The 21,295-nt window shown below is 41.2% G+C and overlaps 1 protein-coding gene across 1 annotated transcript in view; it reads right to left on the bottom strand.

Moving 5' to 3' along the window:
• Positions 1-11,710: 11,710 nt before the first annotated feature.
• LOC114921750 (transmembrane and death domain protein 1-like) overlaps positions 11,711-21,295 on the bottom strand; it is a 177,373-nt gene continuing 167,788 nt past the window's right edge. Inside the window, exons 2-5 of the mRNA XM_065961159.1 lie at positions 15,860-16,051; positions 14,540-14,659; positions 13,583-13,735; positions 11,711-12,147 (exon numbers count right to left, since the gene is read on the bottom strand). Coding sequence (XP_065817231.1) covers positions 11,849-12,147; positions 13,583-13,735; positions 14,540-14,659; positions 15,860-16,051 — 764 coding nt within the window. The 3' untranslated portion in view covers positions 11,711-11,848. The remainder of the gene's footprint in view (positions 12,148-13,582; positions 13,736-14,539; positions 14,660-15,859; positions 16,052-21,295) is intronic.

Here is a 21,295-nt window from a genome sequence, read left to right as displayed (position 1 = left end):
TGGAAAGAGGCCTCGGCTGTCTTTTTTTCTTGTTATAAGTATGCTGTCCAAATTAAATGCTACACACTCATTTTCATCAGCTTATAAATATACAGAGTGCTTACATTAGAAAAGCATCTTGACATGGTTTATAAAGGCAATGCTGTAAGCCACATTCAGGAAGCATGGAAGTTATCAATACGTTGTTTTACCTTGAATATTTCCAAATATTACTTTATCATTTAAAGAGTTGTTGTCTTGTCAGCTGCATATTCATTCAGAAATGTTGAGAACAGTGATTTACAGATCACCTTCACAAATGTGCAGATCTGGGATACAGCAGTAGCTACAACCAGAGCCTTGTCTTTAGAGGGCACTGGCTGCAACAACATACAAAGAGGGTGACGTCAGAGGAAGATGACCTTTGAGGGTATGACCCCTATGACCCCTATGATGAGGTAGCAAACTCCTCTTCAGTTCGAAAACGGTAAAGGCTACTTTTACGTATTAAGTCCCCCCCCCCCCCCCCACACAACTATTTCCTTATCTACACCTCTTTATTTAAAGAAAAGAGCACATTGCAAAGTCAAAGATAATGCATTTCCTTTTATCCCTGATATAACGCACCGCCCGTCGTGCTCTGTAAGTGACCCTAATCAAACACAACCCACATGATGCGCGACCAGCAGGTGCACGAAAGGTCTAGTTAGGAAACTAAATGCTAAAGAAAATGTCTTCAGCACCATGGTAAGTTCAAAATGATAATTGTGACTCATATTACTGTCGTTACTTTACTTGAGTTTATTTGTTGTTAGGCTGTTTTTTTATTTGGTTTGGTTTGATATTGCCTTCTGCACCCGCCGCGGTGTGAGACTTCCTGTTGGTCAGCCTGAGTTTGGTCATGTCTGCTGGTTATTCATGTGGGAGTTTCACTTTATCAACTTGTAATGCGGTTGTATTGGCTTATAAAGTGTTTTCGCAGCTTCTGTTTTCAGACTAGAAATGGTATTTCTTTTTGTGTCAGACATTTAGGTCCACATCATCTCCTGTTGCTGATGTTAAACGGACTGTTTGAGCATTTAATAAGCAATGTGCAAGATATCACTTCCCCTCCTTAAACACTTCCCCTCTTATACAGGACCAGAACATTTTAAAGATCTATGATGCTCCAACCTGATCTAGCCTTCTTTACATCATGACCCATCATTTACTCTGGCTCATCCACTGTACTTTCCAGGAAGTACAAACTATTTAGAAATGTTGTTTTACTTGACAGCAGTAAATATTTATTGAAACCATATGTCTTGGAAGTAGGTCACATCTCACATCATTTATTATTTTAGGGATTATGGTCACATGGAGTTTTGTGGATCTTGCTCAGGGGCAGATTCCTTCAACACCTTTCCACGTAATCCTTTGTTACTGCTCAGTCTTACCTCATCACATTTCAAGGTGCGGCTCAGTGCTGCTTTTGTAATCGATGTCCTATTTTAATTTTGCCTTTTTAATTTGACCTTCTTGATATTGTTACAGATAATTAACGCTCATAAAATATAAAGCTTTAAGTCTGGAAAAGAAAAAAACCTCTATTCTTTCTGAAGGTCAAATGATGATTACACTGAACTATCAATTGCTTCAAATTAATCCTTTTTCTATTAAGATACTGTTTGAATGGACTACCTTCTCAATCCCTGTAATTGCAAGTTCACACAGAAATTAATTTAACACCTCTTGCACATTCATTGACCATGCTGGTTTAATTAACAAGGTCCCTTTTTAGGAGTTTGAGATAGGAAAGATTTATGTATTAAATTTGTTTACACGCCCGGTGGTTTCACTCTTATTGAGACAAATTGCGTGGCGTCGGAGGGTGTCTTTCTCCCTGAGTCATGGGACCTTGTCATTTAACACTCGCCTGCTTTTATGAGGAGCTGTCCCTGAGAGAATATTCAGCTGTAACCTTTATGAACCCAGATGTAAACTTGGGCTGTTCAAATGATAATGAAGCAGGGAGGTAATGAAAGTCTTTTTGCGCCAATGGGCTGTGGGCTCACAGGAGCAATCTAAGGGAATGAGGTTGACAGAGGAACCAAAAAAAAAACCACCCCTGGAAATTTAAATAGCGGCTGTTTGACATTGATCAACCGATAACAGTTGGCGTTTAGCATATGAATTTTATAGCCCTACATGCGGGGATCTATTGTGCTTCATTAACAAACCACTTTGCATCCTGGGAACCATAAATCTTGATTGTGCCGTGTCAGCAAATTGTCTTTGGACAGGGTTTGTTTACAAAGTAGCTGAGGGCAAATCTGACCACCGATAGCTGGTATTAATTAATGTTTCATATTGTCTCATTCCAGTAGTCCACCAGCAATTAAATGCACCAACAATGGAACAGTCTCTGGTAATTAATTATGGCATACTATTATTGAGTCTGCGTGTCTGACTGGAGGTTGGTTAATTATTTATAGTTAAATTAAGTCACAACCCCGTGTCTGATGGAAAATACTGCTCACCCTGCTTACCGTTTTTGTGAGTTCTCTTATAGATGTAATAAGTGCTTTCGTTTCACGGTGCCGTTGTTTCATTCAAATTAATCAGTTTGTTAATTTCATCAGAAGATTTTGACCTTTGTGGGATGATAAGAACTATGAACAGACTTAGAATTCGAAGAGATTTCTTTATTTTCTGGCCTTGGCACTGCGGTCACAAACATTACATGTCTGTAAGTATGTCCATCTAATCTAGTGAATCTCTCAATGAATACCTCAAGGAGTTTTCTGTTTTAAATTAAGCACAACTTCCACGTCAACTCGTACATGAGATGATAGTTTTTGTTGGTCAAAGGGTAAGGGGCGATCCGGTCTCTGAAAGACACTTTATTATTCACATTTTTCACATTGTCAGTCAGTGAAACCTTTAGAGTAGCTTTGCATGATTTGCAGATAAAAAGCTCCTTATTTATCTTAAACTGGCATCAGTAAAAGTCCTAGTTCCACCCTCGACCTGAGACGGTTTGTTTTGAGTTTCTCTCAGGGCGCACTCACACTAGGCAATCTCTAAGGTCGTTCACCCTCAAAGTCCAGCTCGTTGGATTAGTGTGAGGGCTCTGATCCGGGCTCAAACCCGGTATACTTCCTTGGCCCTGGCACGCTTGGAAGAGGTTTGCTTCTGCTCTGTTCCGGCTGTATCATGGGGAGACAATCATGCTTAAGCACTACAAGAGCAGCTGGACATAGTGTGAGTGCGCCCTTAAAGGCTTCTCCTCCCCATGCGCCCACTTTCTTCTGAAACATGACTGTGGGTTTTAAAATGAGGATCAGCATTATAGGTCCACCTTAAATGTCCTAAACGTTCTCAGAGGATACATTTTATTTATTGATTTAAAAATTGGAAACTGCAACTTCATGGCTCTGCAAAGGCATGTAAGAGCAAGATGTCAATTCTACTAATGTTTTGGAATATATTTGTGTGAATGGAAGGAAGGATTTTATTCTGGTTTCATAGACCTGATGGTAAACTAAAGCTTGCAAAGAAAGACAACACTCAGAAAAGATGACACATTCGACCTTCCTTCCATATACATGTCATAAAACAAAGATTGATTTGCAGATTTTGTTTTTGGACAGAAATGCAAATGAGCGCCATCAGCGTTTTTCTTTCTTTCATCCCTCCCATCAACTCATTAAACAGAACGGCAGGTACTGTTTGCTCTCCTGTCATCTTATTAGATGAAAACGGCAGCGTGATGACTGCAGATAGCAGCTCCACACTGAGCCGTTCAGTACCAGCGGGGAAATTAGACAAGACAATGCAAAACAACGCAGTGTGGTGCAACGCTGAGGGAACTCATTAGAACAGTACAGCATGGGAGGAAGCCGCATGACGCTCTGCAACATGTCATCAGGGGTGTTGTGAGTGTTATTACACAATCATAATTTGCTGATAGCTGGTGCACAATTACTTCATTAATTTTGAGAAGCTTGCATAATAAAACTAGAGGCTGAAAAAGACACAAATGAGAAAAATGTTGAATACAGTAAGTGAGTCAGAGCTCATGATTTCAGTTGAATGGTTGAGTTGTATATTTGTGTATCCAATTATCATCTCAGGAGGGGATTGTGATTTCACGTTGGTTAAATTCTACTTCAGTGCACCCTTCTGCCTCATTAGTTTCACAGAAAGTCTTATTTGGGGGAATAAACCTCTGAATATACAAGTTACTGGTAGAATCTGGGTGACCTTACTGCTCTTTTGCAGCCATGGACCACTAGGTGGCACTGTTGCAAAAAAACAGAGTCCAAGAAATGCAGTCTTATAACTACAACCCACCTTTTCTGTCATTTGTTTTTGTCACTTTTTGTTCACATCTAAAACCAACAGATGAACATGTAGACAAACAAACAAGACTTAGGTCCAAGTCCTGGAGAACTAATATCAAAAATCAAAATAAAGCTGTTGCTTGGGAGCAGTAATTCCAGTATCGGTAGCTAAATCAGTTGTCTTTTCTGTAGTCCTTGTGGCTGCATTGAGTCCTGAATAAGGGATATTTTATCCACTTGTTTCCATCTGTGCTCCTTGCAGTCTCATATTGATGTGTCAGTTTTTCCATGATGTAGATTTCCTCTAGTGTCTCTACCAAGCGGCAACCTCCGGTGTTGAAAAATGAAGCCAATGCAGAGGTACAAAATCCTGCAGTTTGTCGAGGGGTCCGCTTGAGGCTGGCTCCAAGAGCCCGGGAGTCACATAAACAACACAGAAATGAACAGCATTAATTACAGCCTGGTATAAAAAGTGAAATAGGTCTCATAAGTTATTGTCCTCATGGGCACACACTGTACAGGGGGGTGAATCTTTTCACAACATATCAGTTTTGGTTTTATGAACGAGATGTGTTATCCATAGTTAGGCGCTAAGCTGACATGATTGACTGGCGGGCGCGATGTAACGGTTTGTCAGGAGGCTTAAAACCCGCCTCAGCTCCAGCTCTCAGCTTGTCGTTAGGTTGACTGAAAGTTAGATTGAGACAGCATTTCCAGCATGGCGGCTGCTGCCTGTGAGCCTCCCGAGCCCCATGCAGTAACAGAAGGCTGACGTCACTCAGGCTTCATCCATTAATATTTACAGTCTATGGTCTCTTCCTGAGTAGGGTTGTTTTTTTTGGAAATGTATTCTTTTCTGAAATGTATTTGAAATGTTTTCTGAAAAGTGTTATATTATATAGTTTTGTTCTTTGTGTATTTTGTGTGAATGTTATTTGATTCATGATATGTAGTTCTTTGTGAGGTCTTGTGTTCTCTGAAGTCTTCATACATCATAAATATTCTCCATCTACCCAGACAAGATGCCAGTGAACACAAGAATATGTGGTGTAAACCCCAGCCACCCCTGTATGTAAACATGTTTTTGCAGCAGACGCTTTGGTCTGAAGTGATGTTGGAGTAATGGTGGACTGCCAAAAGACCCATCAGTCACACTTCAGTTGCATCTTAACAGCTTGACAAACTTTATTAATGTCAGGCTTGAAGAATCGACCTGTCACGAGTGTGGTTCAGCTTGACTTTAGAGACACGGAGCGGCTGTGTCTGAGTGTCTACAGACGTCTGTGTGACAGAGCACGCTGAGGCCATTAACCACACACACATTAGTGAAATTGCCCCCTGCTTCAACTGCGTAATGCATCAGAATCATTAACGCAAACATTTGCAAATTAGCTTTCTAGTGAGCTCTACATGAAAACACTCCATACAGTGTTTCATGTGATCCTCATTAACCTTAGGAAACAAAGGCTACAAATAGAAATCACACATAAAAGGGAAAACCGTGGGACGTTTTCAAACGAAGGGGGTTTACTTTCAGGGGTTTTCAGCAGTTCAGTTTGGTTTTCTCTCTTCATGTCATGTGTCCCATGGGTGCAGAAGAAATACACCTGTCTGGAAACTCTAAAGTGAGACATCTACAGGCTATGAAGCGTTCTCCATTGACCTGCACTGCTTGCTTTTGTTTACCTCTCCATCATGACTCCCCTGACATCAGGGAATGAATCTGCTGATTTATTAACTCTTTTCATCCCGAGCTGTATTAATTAAATTCATTGGAGGCATGATGGCTGACACGAAGATTACTGCCCCGACTTTTTACAGCATGCAGCAATATCAGAATTATTTACAGGAAGATATTAACGTGATATTATCTCTTTATTTTTCTACTTTGAGTCAGTAGAATACATTAGAAATACAAGTTAGTTTTAGATGCATGCCATTTAAACATCATTTGCTTTATTCAATGCAGCATATTTCCTATTTCACCTGTTGTTTTTTTCATGGGGGGGAGGTTTGCTTTTTATGCCTTTTTATTCAAGAGCTAGGACAGTGGATTGAGTTTGAAATCGTGGTGGGAAATGAAATGCAGGAGAGTAAACACACGTCATATTCAAAGCCGAGCCACCGGCTTTGCCTCGGTACATGGTGTTCAAGACAAACCGCTAGGCTACCCCCCCTCCCATTTCACATTTTTATTATGTTGAACAGCTAGATGCATGCAAGTACACAATTTTTAGGCTTGTGAAGAATTGTCTTGGATCTGTTTGTAGAATGGCATGAACCACTCTCTCTTTCTGTGTTTTATTGAAATGAAACCAAACTTTTAAGTATTTTCAGCTGTCACAACATACACCAGATGCATTGCAGACATTTAAAACTGCTCAAATGTGACTACAATTTTCTTTTAATAACTGTTAGACATCTGCTGTATTGACCGGTCCAGGCCACAGGATGGCACTGTGGCTTTATCTGTAAACCCCGCTGAGCCGCTCTTGTCTAATCAGCAGAAAAAAAAAAACTTTGAAGAAGTCTCAGATTCCCCGAAGGAAACCATGAAAGACAAAGTTGTGAGAGCTGTAGCCGAGGCGATTAAACAGAAAGTCTGAGTGTAAAAAGAGCTGGAGTTGTGATCTCGTTTCCCTGTGATCCATATATATTGAGCAAAGGCAGACTGATGGCTGAGCGGGGACTTGCTGCACCTCAGTGGACCTGCAGATGAATGAAGATGCAAATGGAGGGAGGGGGAAGTTAAAGCCTTTAGTGACACTAAGAGCACCCCAGAGGCCCGAGCACCAGAACGCTCATCCTCTGCACATCAAGGACTCAGGCCCTCTGTCTGAGCGTCCCCCTGGCACGCGTCACATCCCGTCCATCTACATTCTCATCCAGACGAACACTCGACTCCTTATGCCACGCCGAGCCAATGACAAGAGACAGATGTGCCCTCCTCAGAGAATCCACTTTGATAAGCTGCTGCTCCACAAACTACTAAATAACCAGAAGAAAGCAGCAGAATAAAAACCTGAAAGGACCAATTTTACATGAGAATGGGTATGCCTGGAAACCGTATCCTCGCACGTTGGTTTCGCCTTTGCTGTAAATGTCAATTTCATGTCAGATCCTTTCTCTATTCGAGCATGACGCCTGTGATTGCTTCATCCTTTTGCATGAGAAAGGCTCGAAATGACCATTGGACCTATTCTGGAGCTCATTGTCAATGAATGCATCCTAAAGGCGCGTGGTTTGCACACAAAACCATGATCAAGTCCTGCTTTATAGAAAATGAATTTGCGGTGGTACTGTGCTGTAAGGATGTCAAAATGTTCAATACTTTGGTTCTTTTTGGAACCACATGTTTTATAAAGATACAATATCGAATCGTAAAGAAACTACAGATCTTCAGCCATATTTTTAACCAAACGCTGGTTTGACCCAAAGTGTGCAGGAGTTTGGCTGTAATTTACAGAAATTTAAAACAAGACATTGGAAAATTGGATGCCTAGGATTTGTTGTTTTGTTGCCATTTTATTGAACGGGTATCATTATGGATTGATTTTACTACCACTTTGGGTTGTGGCAAGCTTGCTGTGTAGTTTTAAATTTCTGCACTTCATCCTCAGAGTGTTTATAGTTTTCTTTATCCAGCTTCAGGTGGGACCTTGGCTATGCTAAGCAGTGTCACAACCACGATGCAGGTCCCGTGTGGCACGCTGTTTGTGTGACTCACTCAGGCATATAGTACTCTGGCTTTCCCCTTCACTGGTTACAGAAACACAGGTGAGCCCACAGCAGGTGAACCTGTCACAGTCAGCACCTGCAGGATCCCAACAGCCAGCAGGGGAAAACTGAAGGACAGAGGAAGTTTAGTTGGGAAGAGTTGTGCCGAGCCACCTGGGAAGTGATGAAGGTGAAACACAGTGTAGTCCTAAAGACACACAGAGGGACTGACAAACTGTTACACAATGTCAGTACAAGGGCTGTACTGGACTCAGATTTCAGTCAGTCGGATTGAAGAATTTGGCTGTTCAACCCAAAGCTTTGACCGTTCCTTTCTTTTTCAGACATTAAGACATTATTAGACTACTCGCTTAGTGCTACAAGTCACATCATCACCATCTTTAACTATTTAATTTCACTGGGTGCTCCTAATATTAACCATCCATTGATGCGCACAATGAACATTTTAAATCTATTTTGTTACGCCCCACCCTAAGGCAGCACCAACGGCTATCCACTAATTAACCCTTTAAAGGAAAAAATGAAACCCCTTTAAAAAGACTCAAAATCAAGGAATCAGTTAGAGGACACAAATAACAAAATTGTGTCTAATTCAAATCAAATGTAACACAATGCTACAACACAACATTTCTGTTGAAGAAGCAGCAGTCACCAATCCAAATGCCTTCAAAAGTCAGCACTGGTCCTTTAAGCACTGAGTTATGGTGCACCTCATTGGGCAATCAGTGGCCCTTTGCGAATAGCCACAGTTCAGTATGCAGTACGTACTTTTCAGTATGGAGTTTCAGTATACTGAACTTTAGTGGTCATTCATTGTGCAGTTTTTGGGTCCAACTCAGTATCCTGAACATTTCAGTATAGATACTAACTTCCGGGTTTTATGCAGTATGGATCGGATGCGTGCTCTCAGGAAATGAATTGTATTTTACCACCCACAATGCTGTGCGAAATTAAACGTAAATCGTCACGTCCGCCTCCCAATCAAAACAAACGAGCGTGGATTAATTTCATCAATTTTTAATCTAGAGTTAAAGTCCCGACTGAAATCGTTACTTTTAATTAACAACAGAAAATATAACAAATGTCTGCATTATTATAAAACCTTTCCCCCTCTATTTAAATAATGATTTCACTGTTTAAATGCGTCTTTATTGGTTTATTTTACTTTACGGTATATTAGTCTTTCATTTGTACTTTCCTGTATGTACTGTATGTTATTTAATCTGTCTTTTACTTGATTTACATTGTGATATTGTTTTTTGTTTACCTGACTGTATGTGCATTACTCTTCTTGAATAAAGCTAAACAAAAAATAACCGGGGTATGCGGCCGGTTCGGGTAACGTTAATGACGCCACTTCCATACTGAATGAATCAGAAGAAGTAGGAACAAATATCTGCCGACTGTGCGCGCCTACTGAATAGTAGATACTAAACAGTACACAGCATGGAGAGTAGGTACTGCATTCTGACAGATTGAGTAGGTACTTGGCAATTTGGATACAGCCACTGTCTTCATCTGGGCAGAGCAGGAAACGACATGTCTTCTTCCTGCATCTCCCTCTATCCAACTTTTCAAGCCCAACACAGTTTCTGCAGATGGCTGTTCATCTGCCATCTGGTCCTGTTTGAGGTTTCTTCCTTCTAAAGGAAGTTTTTCCTTGCCACTGTTACTTTGCTAAATGTTGCTTTCTGTTGTGTTCATGATGGGTCTTTGTAGATAACATAACCATGAGGTATTTTAACTACTCTTTTGTAAAGTGTCTTGAGTAGAGCCAGACTTAATAATCGGCCAGCTGATAAAATCGGCCGATATTTTCATGTCCAGTGACTATCGGTATCAGCTTATTTTATCTCGGATATGTCATCATGTTTTAGCGGTGATGAAAGTACATGCGCAGTTACTTTCCATATGTGTTTGATAACTGCATTTGAGGGATCAACGCAATAGATGTGCACAAATATGTTTATCTAAGATCAAACATAGATCATCGGCCGATATATTGGTATCGTATTTCCCGCCCTTAATATCGACATCAATATCTGTAAAAAACCCTTATCAGTCTTGAGATAACATTTGTTATGAATTTGCGCTTTACAAATAAAGATTGGTTGACTGATTGAAGGGACAAACTGCACAGGAACAATTAAAGGCCATAATAAAAGAAAAATGGTTGAATTTCAAGTCTAGACGGGCGCATTGGATTATAAAGTAGACTCGTGTTTTTTTCAAAGTGGGTTCAGGGCTATGATTAAGTCACTTCAGGAGCCCTGAGAACACTTATGTTAGATAATTCGATTCAGATAATACTAATCTAAAAAAATATTTAAGTATAATATAGAAGAAAAACTAGAAGTATCAGATTTAATTGGTATTTAGAAATCAAAACTCAGAATAATGCCCTTCTGGCCTCTTAGAGTGTTGAAGCCTCATAGAGTTCTGCTTGGCACTTTAATTTGTTTAAATTTTGATTTATGAACTAATTGTCTGTAATTGCTGCTTAGTGCCACTGTTAATCCAAGCTGTCTGCCTCCTGAAGCACATTAAGCCAGATTTGTATAATGAACTAATTAGTTCAATTATGAAAAAGAAAGTAGGGGTAGCATAAAAACTGGGAACAAGAGCCTAGAAAGTAGTCCCGCGCCGTGAAGGCTGTTTTGTGTTGCTATTATAAAGCAAAAATCAGCAGACTATATGAAAAAAAGCAAATAATTCTCTTTTAGACATAGCTTGCAGATAACTTGAAACTGTTATATTGCAGATTCATGCAGTTTGGTCTCAGATGGCGGTTCCCAGGTTTAAGTAGCTGCAGGATCTCAAATGTCACATTTCTTTGGCAGTTAAACAAATCCCCCTTCACACTTACAAAAAAAAATATCCCTGTGTTTCAAATCTGGCTTCTGTCACCCACCAGAAGCTGCCATCATCACCATGAGTGCTCCATTGTCTGCTAGCATTGTCATTGTTATTAGTCTTTTTGGATTGCCTGTGGAGGTATCGGCAGGCTCCGGGGAAGCAGGCGCCAGGCTGGATAATTAGCCGTTCTTCGATGCCAGACGGGCACGTTGCCGTCACTTGGAGGGGGAAATGGAAAGTGGAATTACTATCACAGTAACACCGGAACAACCTTTGGTGTGAGGGCTTGGGTCCAACGCGTCTGTCGTACAACTAGTTTATCTACCCGCTGGCACGACAATAACGCTTACCCGTCTAGAGACACACGTGGATAATTAGTTTATCTGAAACTGAATTATTCTTGTCATGTTTGTGGTTATCAGTTGTGGTTTTCTGGAGTTAATACCGAGTTTCTGCATCAGTCCCACGAATCAGTGTGTGCAAACTGAGATTTGAAGAATTTGGCATTTTGAAACTTTTTTTAAGGTTTTTTGTGGGGCTTTATTTTACAGACAGGACAGTGGATAGAATCAGAAATCAGAGAGAGAGAGAGTGCGGAAAGATATGTGGGAAAGGAGCCACAGGCTGCCCACTTCTACAACTTGGAGGACTAAAGCCTCTGTTCATGGGACGCACAAACCACTAGGTTATCTGCGCCCCGGCATTTTGAAACTTTATCAAACTTGTGAACTTTGCAATAGAAATTATCTGGCAACCTAACATTGTTAATGCCTAAAGTTCATGTCATTGTTATTTTATTTACAAGACACTTTAAAACTCAAATATCCAAACAGTGTTCCTCACCAAGTCTGGCGTTGCCTCAGGTTTCACCACATTTCACACCAACAAAAAGAGATCAAAATTATATATTTTTTCTTTAATTTATGGACTTCTGTAGATTTTTAGCAAATTCAAACCCCCAAACTGCCCCTTGTGTCCTCCAAGCAGCTCCCATCATCCAACATTATATCCCCAACCAAGAGCTCTCTGCTGGAGCTGCTGGTGACCCTGTGTTCACAGCTGGTTTGGTTTCTCCTGGAGATTTGGATAATCGTAAAAAGTATAGCGACGCCAGTCAGCAAGGTTCCTCCAAAGCCCAGCAGGAGGCCATACAAGAGCGGCAGGGCTACATCCAGAGGTCCTCTCTGGTACAGGGGCACAGGAGCCCGCTCCACAATCAGATCCAGGTCACGCCATGACAGATCCCTCACTGAAACACACACACACACACACACACACACACACACACACACACACACACACACACACACACACACACACACACACACACACACACACATACATCAATACATAGCACCAAACGGGAAAGAAACTATAACCATCTCCAAGGATTGTTGGAGCATTTTTGTCAAGTTTTAGCTTGAATGAAACACCCGAGAGAGTAGGAAACAAACTGGACAGGTGATAATTACATTTTTGAATTTCAAGGTATCCTGGGAAATACTCCTTATACAGTGAGAGTGTTGATGTTGAGAAGTAATGAGTTGGAAGCATGCCCACGGCCACCAAATCTAATCCGGCATCTCATCTAAACACTTAATAGATTCAGGGCTCAGTGAAACATATCATTTGTCATTCAGACAGTCTCCGGAGGGAGAGCCCAAAAACCTCCTCTTGACACCAATATCCAGGGATATTTGAGGTCTATGTACTGCAAAAACATGCCTAAAACTAATTCAATTTGAACTCAATATGTGGCCCAAGATAACGATTTTATCATGAAACGGCAACTGTGCAAAAAGTGATATATTGCAATAAAATCCTAAAATGATACGTCCCATCATCTGTTCACTAAAGAATATGAAATGCCCCTGAAATATGTAAGGTGCATGATTAATGTATTTTTTCTCTGTAATTGGATGTCAGTTTCACCCCTAATATGTTTACACCGCTGTCTGACATTATCCCATTGTCTTCTTCCGCTTCTTTTATCTCGCTATCACGATTCTTTGGCCATTGAACTTCTGTTAATTCATAATATAAGTGCCATCGTGAGGAGATGTGAAGTTGTGATGCTGAGTCAAATTGATCTGAATTTTTCTTCTTAAAGCTTCTGTGCTGGGGCGCTGGCGGCGCATTGGGTAGTGCTAATAGCCATGTATGGAGGCTGTCGTCCTCAAGCGACAGTTCGTATCCGACCTGTGGCTTCTTTCCCGCATGTCAGTCCCCTCATCTCTCTCTCCCTGATTTCTTACCCTATCCACTGTCCTATCTCTACAATAAAGGCACAACACACCCAAAAATAAATCTTAAAAAAAAAAAAAATCTTAACGTACTTCTCAAGAGTGTCGATCATTGAGTTGAGATTGATAATTTTAAATCATGTGGTATCAATAATGTATCAAGTATCTGAAATTTGACAACCTTACAGAGAGTACAGAGAGAAAGAACTGAGTGGAGATAGACAAGAAACCAATACAACCACAAATGATCAAAATTAATGTGGCAAACCTAATGTAGCAATGCTAAACATTTGATAAAAACTATCTTTTTACTGAACTGATATCAGAGGTGAATCTGTACTGATGAATACTTAAGTTTGGGTATCAAACTCGTTATTTGGGGGGAAAAAGTGGAATCATAAAATCTCTTTTATTTCAAGATTTAGAAATGAAAAACCTTACCCGTTCTCTTTTTGACCCTCTGGCCTTCAGGCCTTCCGTCCTTTGTGTCTGATTGTACAGGTGGGACGTTTAAAGAGCTCACGTATTTGTGATAGTCTTCAACAAAACGTTTAAGGCTCAAAACTTTGTCCTGGTTGATGTTCTTCCCCACTTCTGTGAAAACATGAGCGCAGTGACAATCTGTGAGCCTTTCCATGTCATTTCTTGTGCAAAGAATGTCTGCAATCCATCCTAAAAAAGGTTGTAATTTGTAATTTAATTGTTGTTTTCTTGCCCTGAACATAATTAGTTCTGGCAGGAGAGCTGCGGTTGTCCTCGGTACGGAAGTTTGTACGTATGAGTACATCTTGTCAGAACTGAAAACAAGCGCACGATAATTGCAGCATTCTGCATCCACAGTCTTTTCTCTATCAAAGCCGCCGCTGCCCTCCCCCCTTTATGTCTTATAACTCATCTCTTCCAATCCCTTCCTTGTCTCTTTTTTCCTCCAAAGCTGCTGATGAAAGGAACAGATGGTTTGTTCTGTGGCTTGTGTCAGCTCCACTGAGTCCTCTGTCAGATCATTTACACCTCCTTCTATCCAACGCCACTCGGCTGTGGAGTTGTGCACACACTGGACGGCAACACATGCCAGAGACCGGCAGCGTGCGAAAATATGCCACTTGTGAAGTTCCAATTAAAAAGAATCTGAAAGTAATGAAGCAATTACGCGCTGTTGTTAAAGTCTTGAGGAGGCCTTGTTGACCGAAATAAACCAATTTCTTTTTTTTGAAAAAACACAGCCATGCGCCTAAGTGAAGCTTTGTTCCAATTTCTTTTTGTCAAGGGAGATGCTGAGGTGTCTCAACATCGTGTGCTGCACATAAAAAGTGAACTTTTAGGCCTATTAGATTAGCACAAAGTTGTTCTGTGCTACAGGAGGCACATGTGTTCTGTCTGTCTCAATTTGTCTCTCACCGATTGCGACGTCTGTTCTGCCGATGTGCTGCAAGGCGCGAGAAAGCCTGTCGTAGTAGGTCTGCTCTCCATACCTCAGCAGCCATTCTGTCAGAGCTGTCCGGCACTGAGCCTCGCTATCTAGTAAACACAAAACATATGGCCGTCACACAGACAGGTCTCTGACAGTCAGCATGCTGCCAGAAACTCCCTGAGCGGAGCTGGACATGTGAGAAACTGACAGCTCTCAGGGAAGACTTAAGTTCTGTCTTACAACAGTTTACCGTAAAACAAGCCTCACAATTCAAATGTGTTTCTTAGAGGAGATGTCAGTCTCGATTTCAGCGTGCACGCAGGACGTACGCTGTTAAACCTGGCTCACACAGTGCGATTTCCCCCCCCCGATTGTATTGAAGTCGGGGTGGCATGTCAGCTCACACTGTACGACTGAATCGTTTTTACGACGCCCGGCCAGACCTTGAGATTTATGTGCTCACACTGTACGACCCGATTGTCGGGCGCGGCCGGGGAGCTCTCACTGTACGAGTGAAATCGTGACGGAGCGTTGACAATTGTTAATGAAGTTTCATTTGAATACTCCAACAGACGGCGGACGGTGAAAGAGAAGGAAGTGGAAGTCGTTATAGGATAGAGGAAAGTTGATCAAATCGTAGATACATGGATACAAGTTTCAGAAGAGTGCTGCACTGATTATCTGTACTAGAAACTAAAAGAAACGCTGAGTTGCGTCCTGCCGCTGGTCGCCATGACTACAGTCCTCCCTTGTCTCTCGTGATTATATTGTAGTCACACACAACTTCTGCCGGACCCTTTTCACGACGTAATCGTCAAGATTTTAAATTCTAAATATCAAACATGTTAGAAATAAATCGGGGCGTCCCAGACATTCGCGGGGCAGATCGGGGGACGATTAAGATTGGATCTTTGTACCGCTCACACTACGAGATAATCTGAGCAGTTTGTTTCCGAGCAGCCTTGAGTCGGGAGCGACCCTGCGATTGTCGGGAAGGAAGAATCGGAGCTCAAATCGGCCTGATTATCCCGCAGTGTGAGCCAGGCTTAACAGTAAAAATAAGTTTAACTCAGAAGAGGGAATGCTGGTATAGTCCCTCATCACTTATATTACTTCATGAAGGAATCACTTCAGGGCCGGTATCAACAAAAGGAATTAATAGAGAGACCAAAAACCTTTTTTAATGTATTTAAGGCCATATTCTGCAGGTAAAAATACTTCAATGCATTCATTAAACATTATGATATATCTTAATTCAAAAGTCCAAAGCTCTAAGATGAGTTTGCTTTCAGGTGAAGATTACTAACCCTCAGTAGAGGAGATGTCTCTCTTGGCTCGAGGTTTGACGTCTAGTTTGTTTTTTTCTGGCGAGAGGTTTTCTAGGTGCTCAAAAATATTCTCCTCCGGGTGAGAGAGAGCGAACAGCAGGTCCTCGCACTCTCTTGACGTCAGCAGCTCCACTAAACGCTCCAGCTGATGGACGCCGATGTCTTCTGACACTTAAAAAGCAAGAACACACTTCTAAGTTATCCCGGAGAAAAGACCTGTTTAGCAATTAGGGAAAAGAACTGTAGGTTGCGCTCAGTTGTCATGTTGAAGCCATGACTACAGCACACTGTTTATAGCGGTTAATGGAGCGTGATGCTGACACTACACACAACATATCTGCACCATGCATGTGCTCTCAATTAGCAAAGCGGTCAAATTTCCCTCCTCAGCTGCAGAGAATAGAAACTGAATAATCAACATTTCATGACAGAGAACAGAGCATTCAGCAAATTTAGTCTCACTGTGAGTTCTTTTTTTTTTTTTTTCTACAGTTGAATTGTTTTTAAACACACTGGCTGTTGATGAAGCGCCACCTGCTGGAGGAATAATGTCTCTCACCTGTGTCCTCTCCGTGTGTTGAACTCGGAAACAGAAAAATGGAGAAAGGAAATAAAATCAAGACCTTCATGTCAGCTAAAGAGGAACAGGCTAAATACACGCCAGCAGTCTCTAAAGTTTACTTTCAAAAACGTATAAGTGATCTAGAATCTGTTGAATAAAAAACGTACAGCGTTGTTGCTTTTTGTTACAGCCGGTCACCATGCAAACAATACCAAGAAAAAAAATGATGTTTGGAAATGCTGATTTGTTTTCTTACGCATAATTAAACTGTTTTCAAAGTAAACGATAAAATGTCTTTAAATATTTAAATTCGCGTTTGTTTATATTTGATTTAGAATTGACTCCGTTTAAAGCAGCACACCATACTTAAACATTCGCAATATTATAACATTTAAAGTAAAAGCACAAAAAACAGAATACCATCATTTTTTTTTTATGACTTAATGTTTTATTTCACGAGTTTTCATCACCTCTCACTGAACAAATGGTTGTTACTCTCACCCCTCATAGTTCATTCTAGAGCAGGCCTGTCCACTGGATTAGGTAAACTTTAGCTTATGTTAGCCTGCTAATAACCAGCCTGTATAAAGTTGCCTGCTCATACTTGTGTAGGCTAACATTGGCTAACGGTAGCCTGCTCACTTTAAAGTAGGCTAACATAAGCTAACATTAGCCTGCTAATAACCAAGCTGTATGAAGTTGCCTGCTCATACTAATGTAGGCTAACATTATCCTGCTCGCTATAGAGTAGGCTAACATAAACTAACGTTAGCCCGCTCATAATGTAGAAGGTGATGATAACTAATGTCATATTTTATTTAAAGAATACATAGATTTAAATTGTTTATATTGATTAATCCTCTGATAGCGTAACTGGAACACCATTAGTCCAGATTGATCAAATTATATGACGTATTGTGAAAAATTTACGGATATGGGATTGTAATATCAGCTGATGTATTTTTCTTTGTGTGTGTGTGTGTGTGTGTGTGTGTGTAGTGTGTGTGTGGTGTGTGTGTGTGTGTGACAGCTGAGTTTATGCAGTGACATAGTACACATCTGGTAAAGGTTAACAAGACCACACAACATCAATGGAGACTCGTCTCAGCTCGACCAGTGTCTTTTCTTAATGTTGTGTTTTTATTATGTTGTCGTGGAGACAAGAAATTGTAATATTGCAGGTATGAAAAAAGTAAAACAGTAAAGACTCTTATGTTTGTGTCTTCGCCTTTGAAAACGTTCTGGGAATAGTTGAGATGCATCTCTCTGTAGCAAGGAGAAACATGTTTAATGTTGATGATTGTGTGGGCTACAGTTAGGGCATGTTTTAAATTGTTAATAAGCTTCATTTGCCAAACAGTAAAGGTTGTTTGTGTGGGCTGACTCTCAGACTCTCCATGTTGGCTGATGGGAAAAGAAAAAAGAAAGAAAAAGAAATCCTGCTCTGGGGCTGAGAAGCACAGAAAGTTGGGTGTGGGTGGTATAATGGCTCTGTGATGATTTGAGAAGTTGCACTTGTAGGAAAAAAAAAAGGAAACACTGGGCACAAGGTCAGGAGTTTTATTCATATTTGTGAGACTCTCTGCACAGTATCTTATTGACAAAACACATGCATAACACATTCTTTTTTTTTTTTTTTTTAGTCGAAGGGAAAATACATACAACATTTCACAGAAACTGCATAATCTTAAAAAAATAAAATAACTTTATACAGTTTCCAGCTTTCAAAATGGGAAAAAATTGAGTTACCTCTTGGGCTTTTGACTCAAATGCCCTCTAGTATCTTGATTGTTAGCTTGTGTTGCCGTATCTCCATGTCTCTTACACTTCACACCACTGAAATCTGGTTTCATACAGATACAGACTCCGGTGGAATGAAGGATAGAACACATGGAATAATCTTGCAGAAAATGCCTGAATCACAAGACACAAAGATACATAATACAGCCGGATGTATTCCCATCCTGACATTTATTTTGTTGCTTTTATTCACCACTGTATTTCCAAAGCAATGCACCGCCAGCACAGTGTTTATTTCAGTAAAGTTTTAAGCCTTATTTTCTGAATTAACTTTCAGGATGGATGCCAGTGCCGGCACCTGGTGCAGAGCGGCCGATTGGGACCGTTTGATTTACGAGGACGCCTCCGAGGTTGAGGGGGAGGCGGTGGGTGCAGCAGGGATGGGATCTTGGCCTCTCCCTTTTTCTCTGGGCTGAAGTTTGAGCCTGAGACTGAGCGAGACCAGGCCTGCCCTGCTCTCTGTGGCTGCAGGCTTTCAGGCCTCTTCTGTTGAAATCCTCAGCTTTGGCACGTTATCACAGGCCTGAGCTGAATGAGAGTTTAGTCATCGGTGATGCAACCCCCCCCCCACCCCACCCCACCCCACAAAACCCCCCTCCTCGATCGCACACCGGCTGCCACCAGAGACCACACGGCCTGCCTGCTATCTGTCTGCCTCAGAGTCCTGCTGGTAGGGAAACCCAACACTAACCAAACACATCACTCACTCTTCACACCTGAAGCTCTCTGATAGCTGTACTTCTCCTTCTTCTTATGCACTTACTTCCACACTTTTTCACTCAACTGCTGCCCTCCTCCGCCCTGGAATCTCTGCTGGTAGTGCTGAATCTTTAAAGAAAAAGCAGCTCCTGATCTTATCGTTTTAATAAATCCCCCACAGCTACTTTTGTGACAGATTATTGGTTGCAGTTGCAGCTCTAAACAAATCTTAACTTCCAACGTATTTGCAACTTTAGATTTCTAGTTTCCTCTGTGCATAGATGAATGTCTTACCTCGCTTAAAATGCATTACTCACCTCATTCGCTCCTTAAGCTCCCCGGTGATTCTGTGAATGCGAAAAACAAATCAAACTACAAACAAAAACAAACATTCAAAGCAGTCTTCAGAAGGGACTGAATGCACAACTCACAAGGTGCTATCTGTCTTCTCTCTGACTTTTTTCTCTTACCTGATTCAGGTATTGGTGTTTTTTAGAGAACTGCATCGACCAATAAGATTCAAGCACCTGAGTAGGACCACCCATCTCCCAGACTTCAAATGACACCACACCCTGCCATGTGGGTTGACTGGCCGAGGGTTGACTGCAAGGAATAAACAAAAAAAAAAAAAAGGATGGTTAGATAATGAATACATGAAGTGAAGGTAGTATTCTCAAACCTGCTGTGAACATGCATACATTTATAAAACCATCATCCTGTTCAAAACATTGTCTCCACTTCAAAGGTTTGAGAGACGACTCAAAGGAAGGCATGATCTCGCAAATGAAATGGAATCTAACATTCCTCTAATGGGGCCTCTCGTTCATTATTTGATGAGTCTCTGCTGCAATTTGCTCATTTTTTGTCTCGCTCTCCAGAGTAAACCACATTCTTCATTAGGCCAGAGCCTCTCCGAAGCATTTCAGAAGCCCTTCACACCCATTTAAAAGAAAATATTTGATCATTTTGCAGCTGCAACGAGAAACAAATGCCTTTTGCAGACAGTTTAATGGCAAACATTCTTCCTTCTGAGCACCATTAGGTTCTCAGATCCATGTTTTAATCTATTCTCACAACGCAATTAAGAGAACAACCATCTGCACAATAATTACTGTACTTTTTGGGGCTGAATTAAACCCAAAACACATCCATAAAAAAAACATTTTATTAACAAGAAAACCTTGCAGCTCTGTTCCCCTGCTGCAAGTTTATTTATCCTCCTTTAAGCCTCGGATGAAAAATGGGGCGACACCCGACATCCCTCACTGTGAAAGGACAGACTTTTTGAAAAGCATTCCTTCCCCTCACAATGGCAGGATTCTGGGAGGGGGGAGTTGGTGGGCGAGGAGCAACAGCGCCGACACATTCCTGAGGTAGAGAAGCTGCACCAGCCCTCACCTGACGAGATATTTCTCAGGAGAGCAAATTCATTTGAGCCCAATCTTCTTTATATGTGGTTTTATTGACAAGGACACCAATATCTTTGAGTTATGAGCCGTTGTCCTCCAGAGACAGACGGAGTTTTTACCTCTTAGTTTCAGTGTGAGGCCAGATAGCTGCGGACAGTGCCACTTGTTGGAGGTAATCTTTTGGACCTCTGGAAGGTGACAGGTGAAAAACGAGCCTCTAAAGACACTGTGCTCGAGGCAGCCGTGTGCCCGGCTTACTAACCACCACAGAGAGAGACTTTACAGGAAGGTTTTTAGAGCTCCACTGGCCATGATACCTCACGCTCTGAACTGACCAAACCAATACATGGGCTGCAACTTACAATGATTATATTTATTATCAATCAATATAGGAATTAGGGGGATGGCCAGGGGTGGAAAAGGCCACTCAAAGAAATCTGGATGTTGACCCCTGTGGCGCCCCCAAATTCTTTAATTTGCCAAGTCAAAGGTGGGACTTTCTGTATAGATAAACTGTCTGGGCTTTATTTCAACGGGCCTGTAGCCTTTTTTGTATTTCAAATGAGCAGATTTCTCTTCGGTACTGTAAATTTTGACTTTGGACAAACATTTTTTTTTTATCTGTGTGATACTTACATGTTAGTAGTTGGAGGAGATTATTAGTGGAGATAGAAAGGGAAAATGAATGCTATTTGTTGGTGTGTGGGCACTTCACGTTTGAGGCCAAGCCTGCATAAGTCGGAGATGTGTGAACGCTATCAAACATTTCCCTTTTGATTTTATTTGCGGTGGTGACGAGTTAGATCTTTCTGCATGTAAAGAAATTTCATGTAACATTGATATTTAGGCATAAACTGACATCACAGCGTCTGCCTCTTTTGCTTTCTCACCTTCATTATGTTGTAACCATCACACAGTGACTTCCACATCATCCTTTTAACATCA

The sequence above is a fragment of the Labrus bergylta genome, chromosome 12 (genome assembly GCF_963930695.1).
Source record: "Labrus bergylta chromosome 12, fLabBer1.1, whole genome shotgun sequence".
NCBI classification, from domain to species: domain Eukaryota; kingdom Metazoa; phylum Chordata; class Actinopteri; order Labriformes; family Labridae; genus Labrus; species Labrus bergylta.
This window is presented reverse-complemented; position numbering and strand designations above follow the sequence as displayed.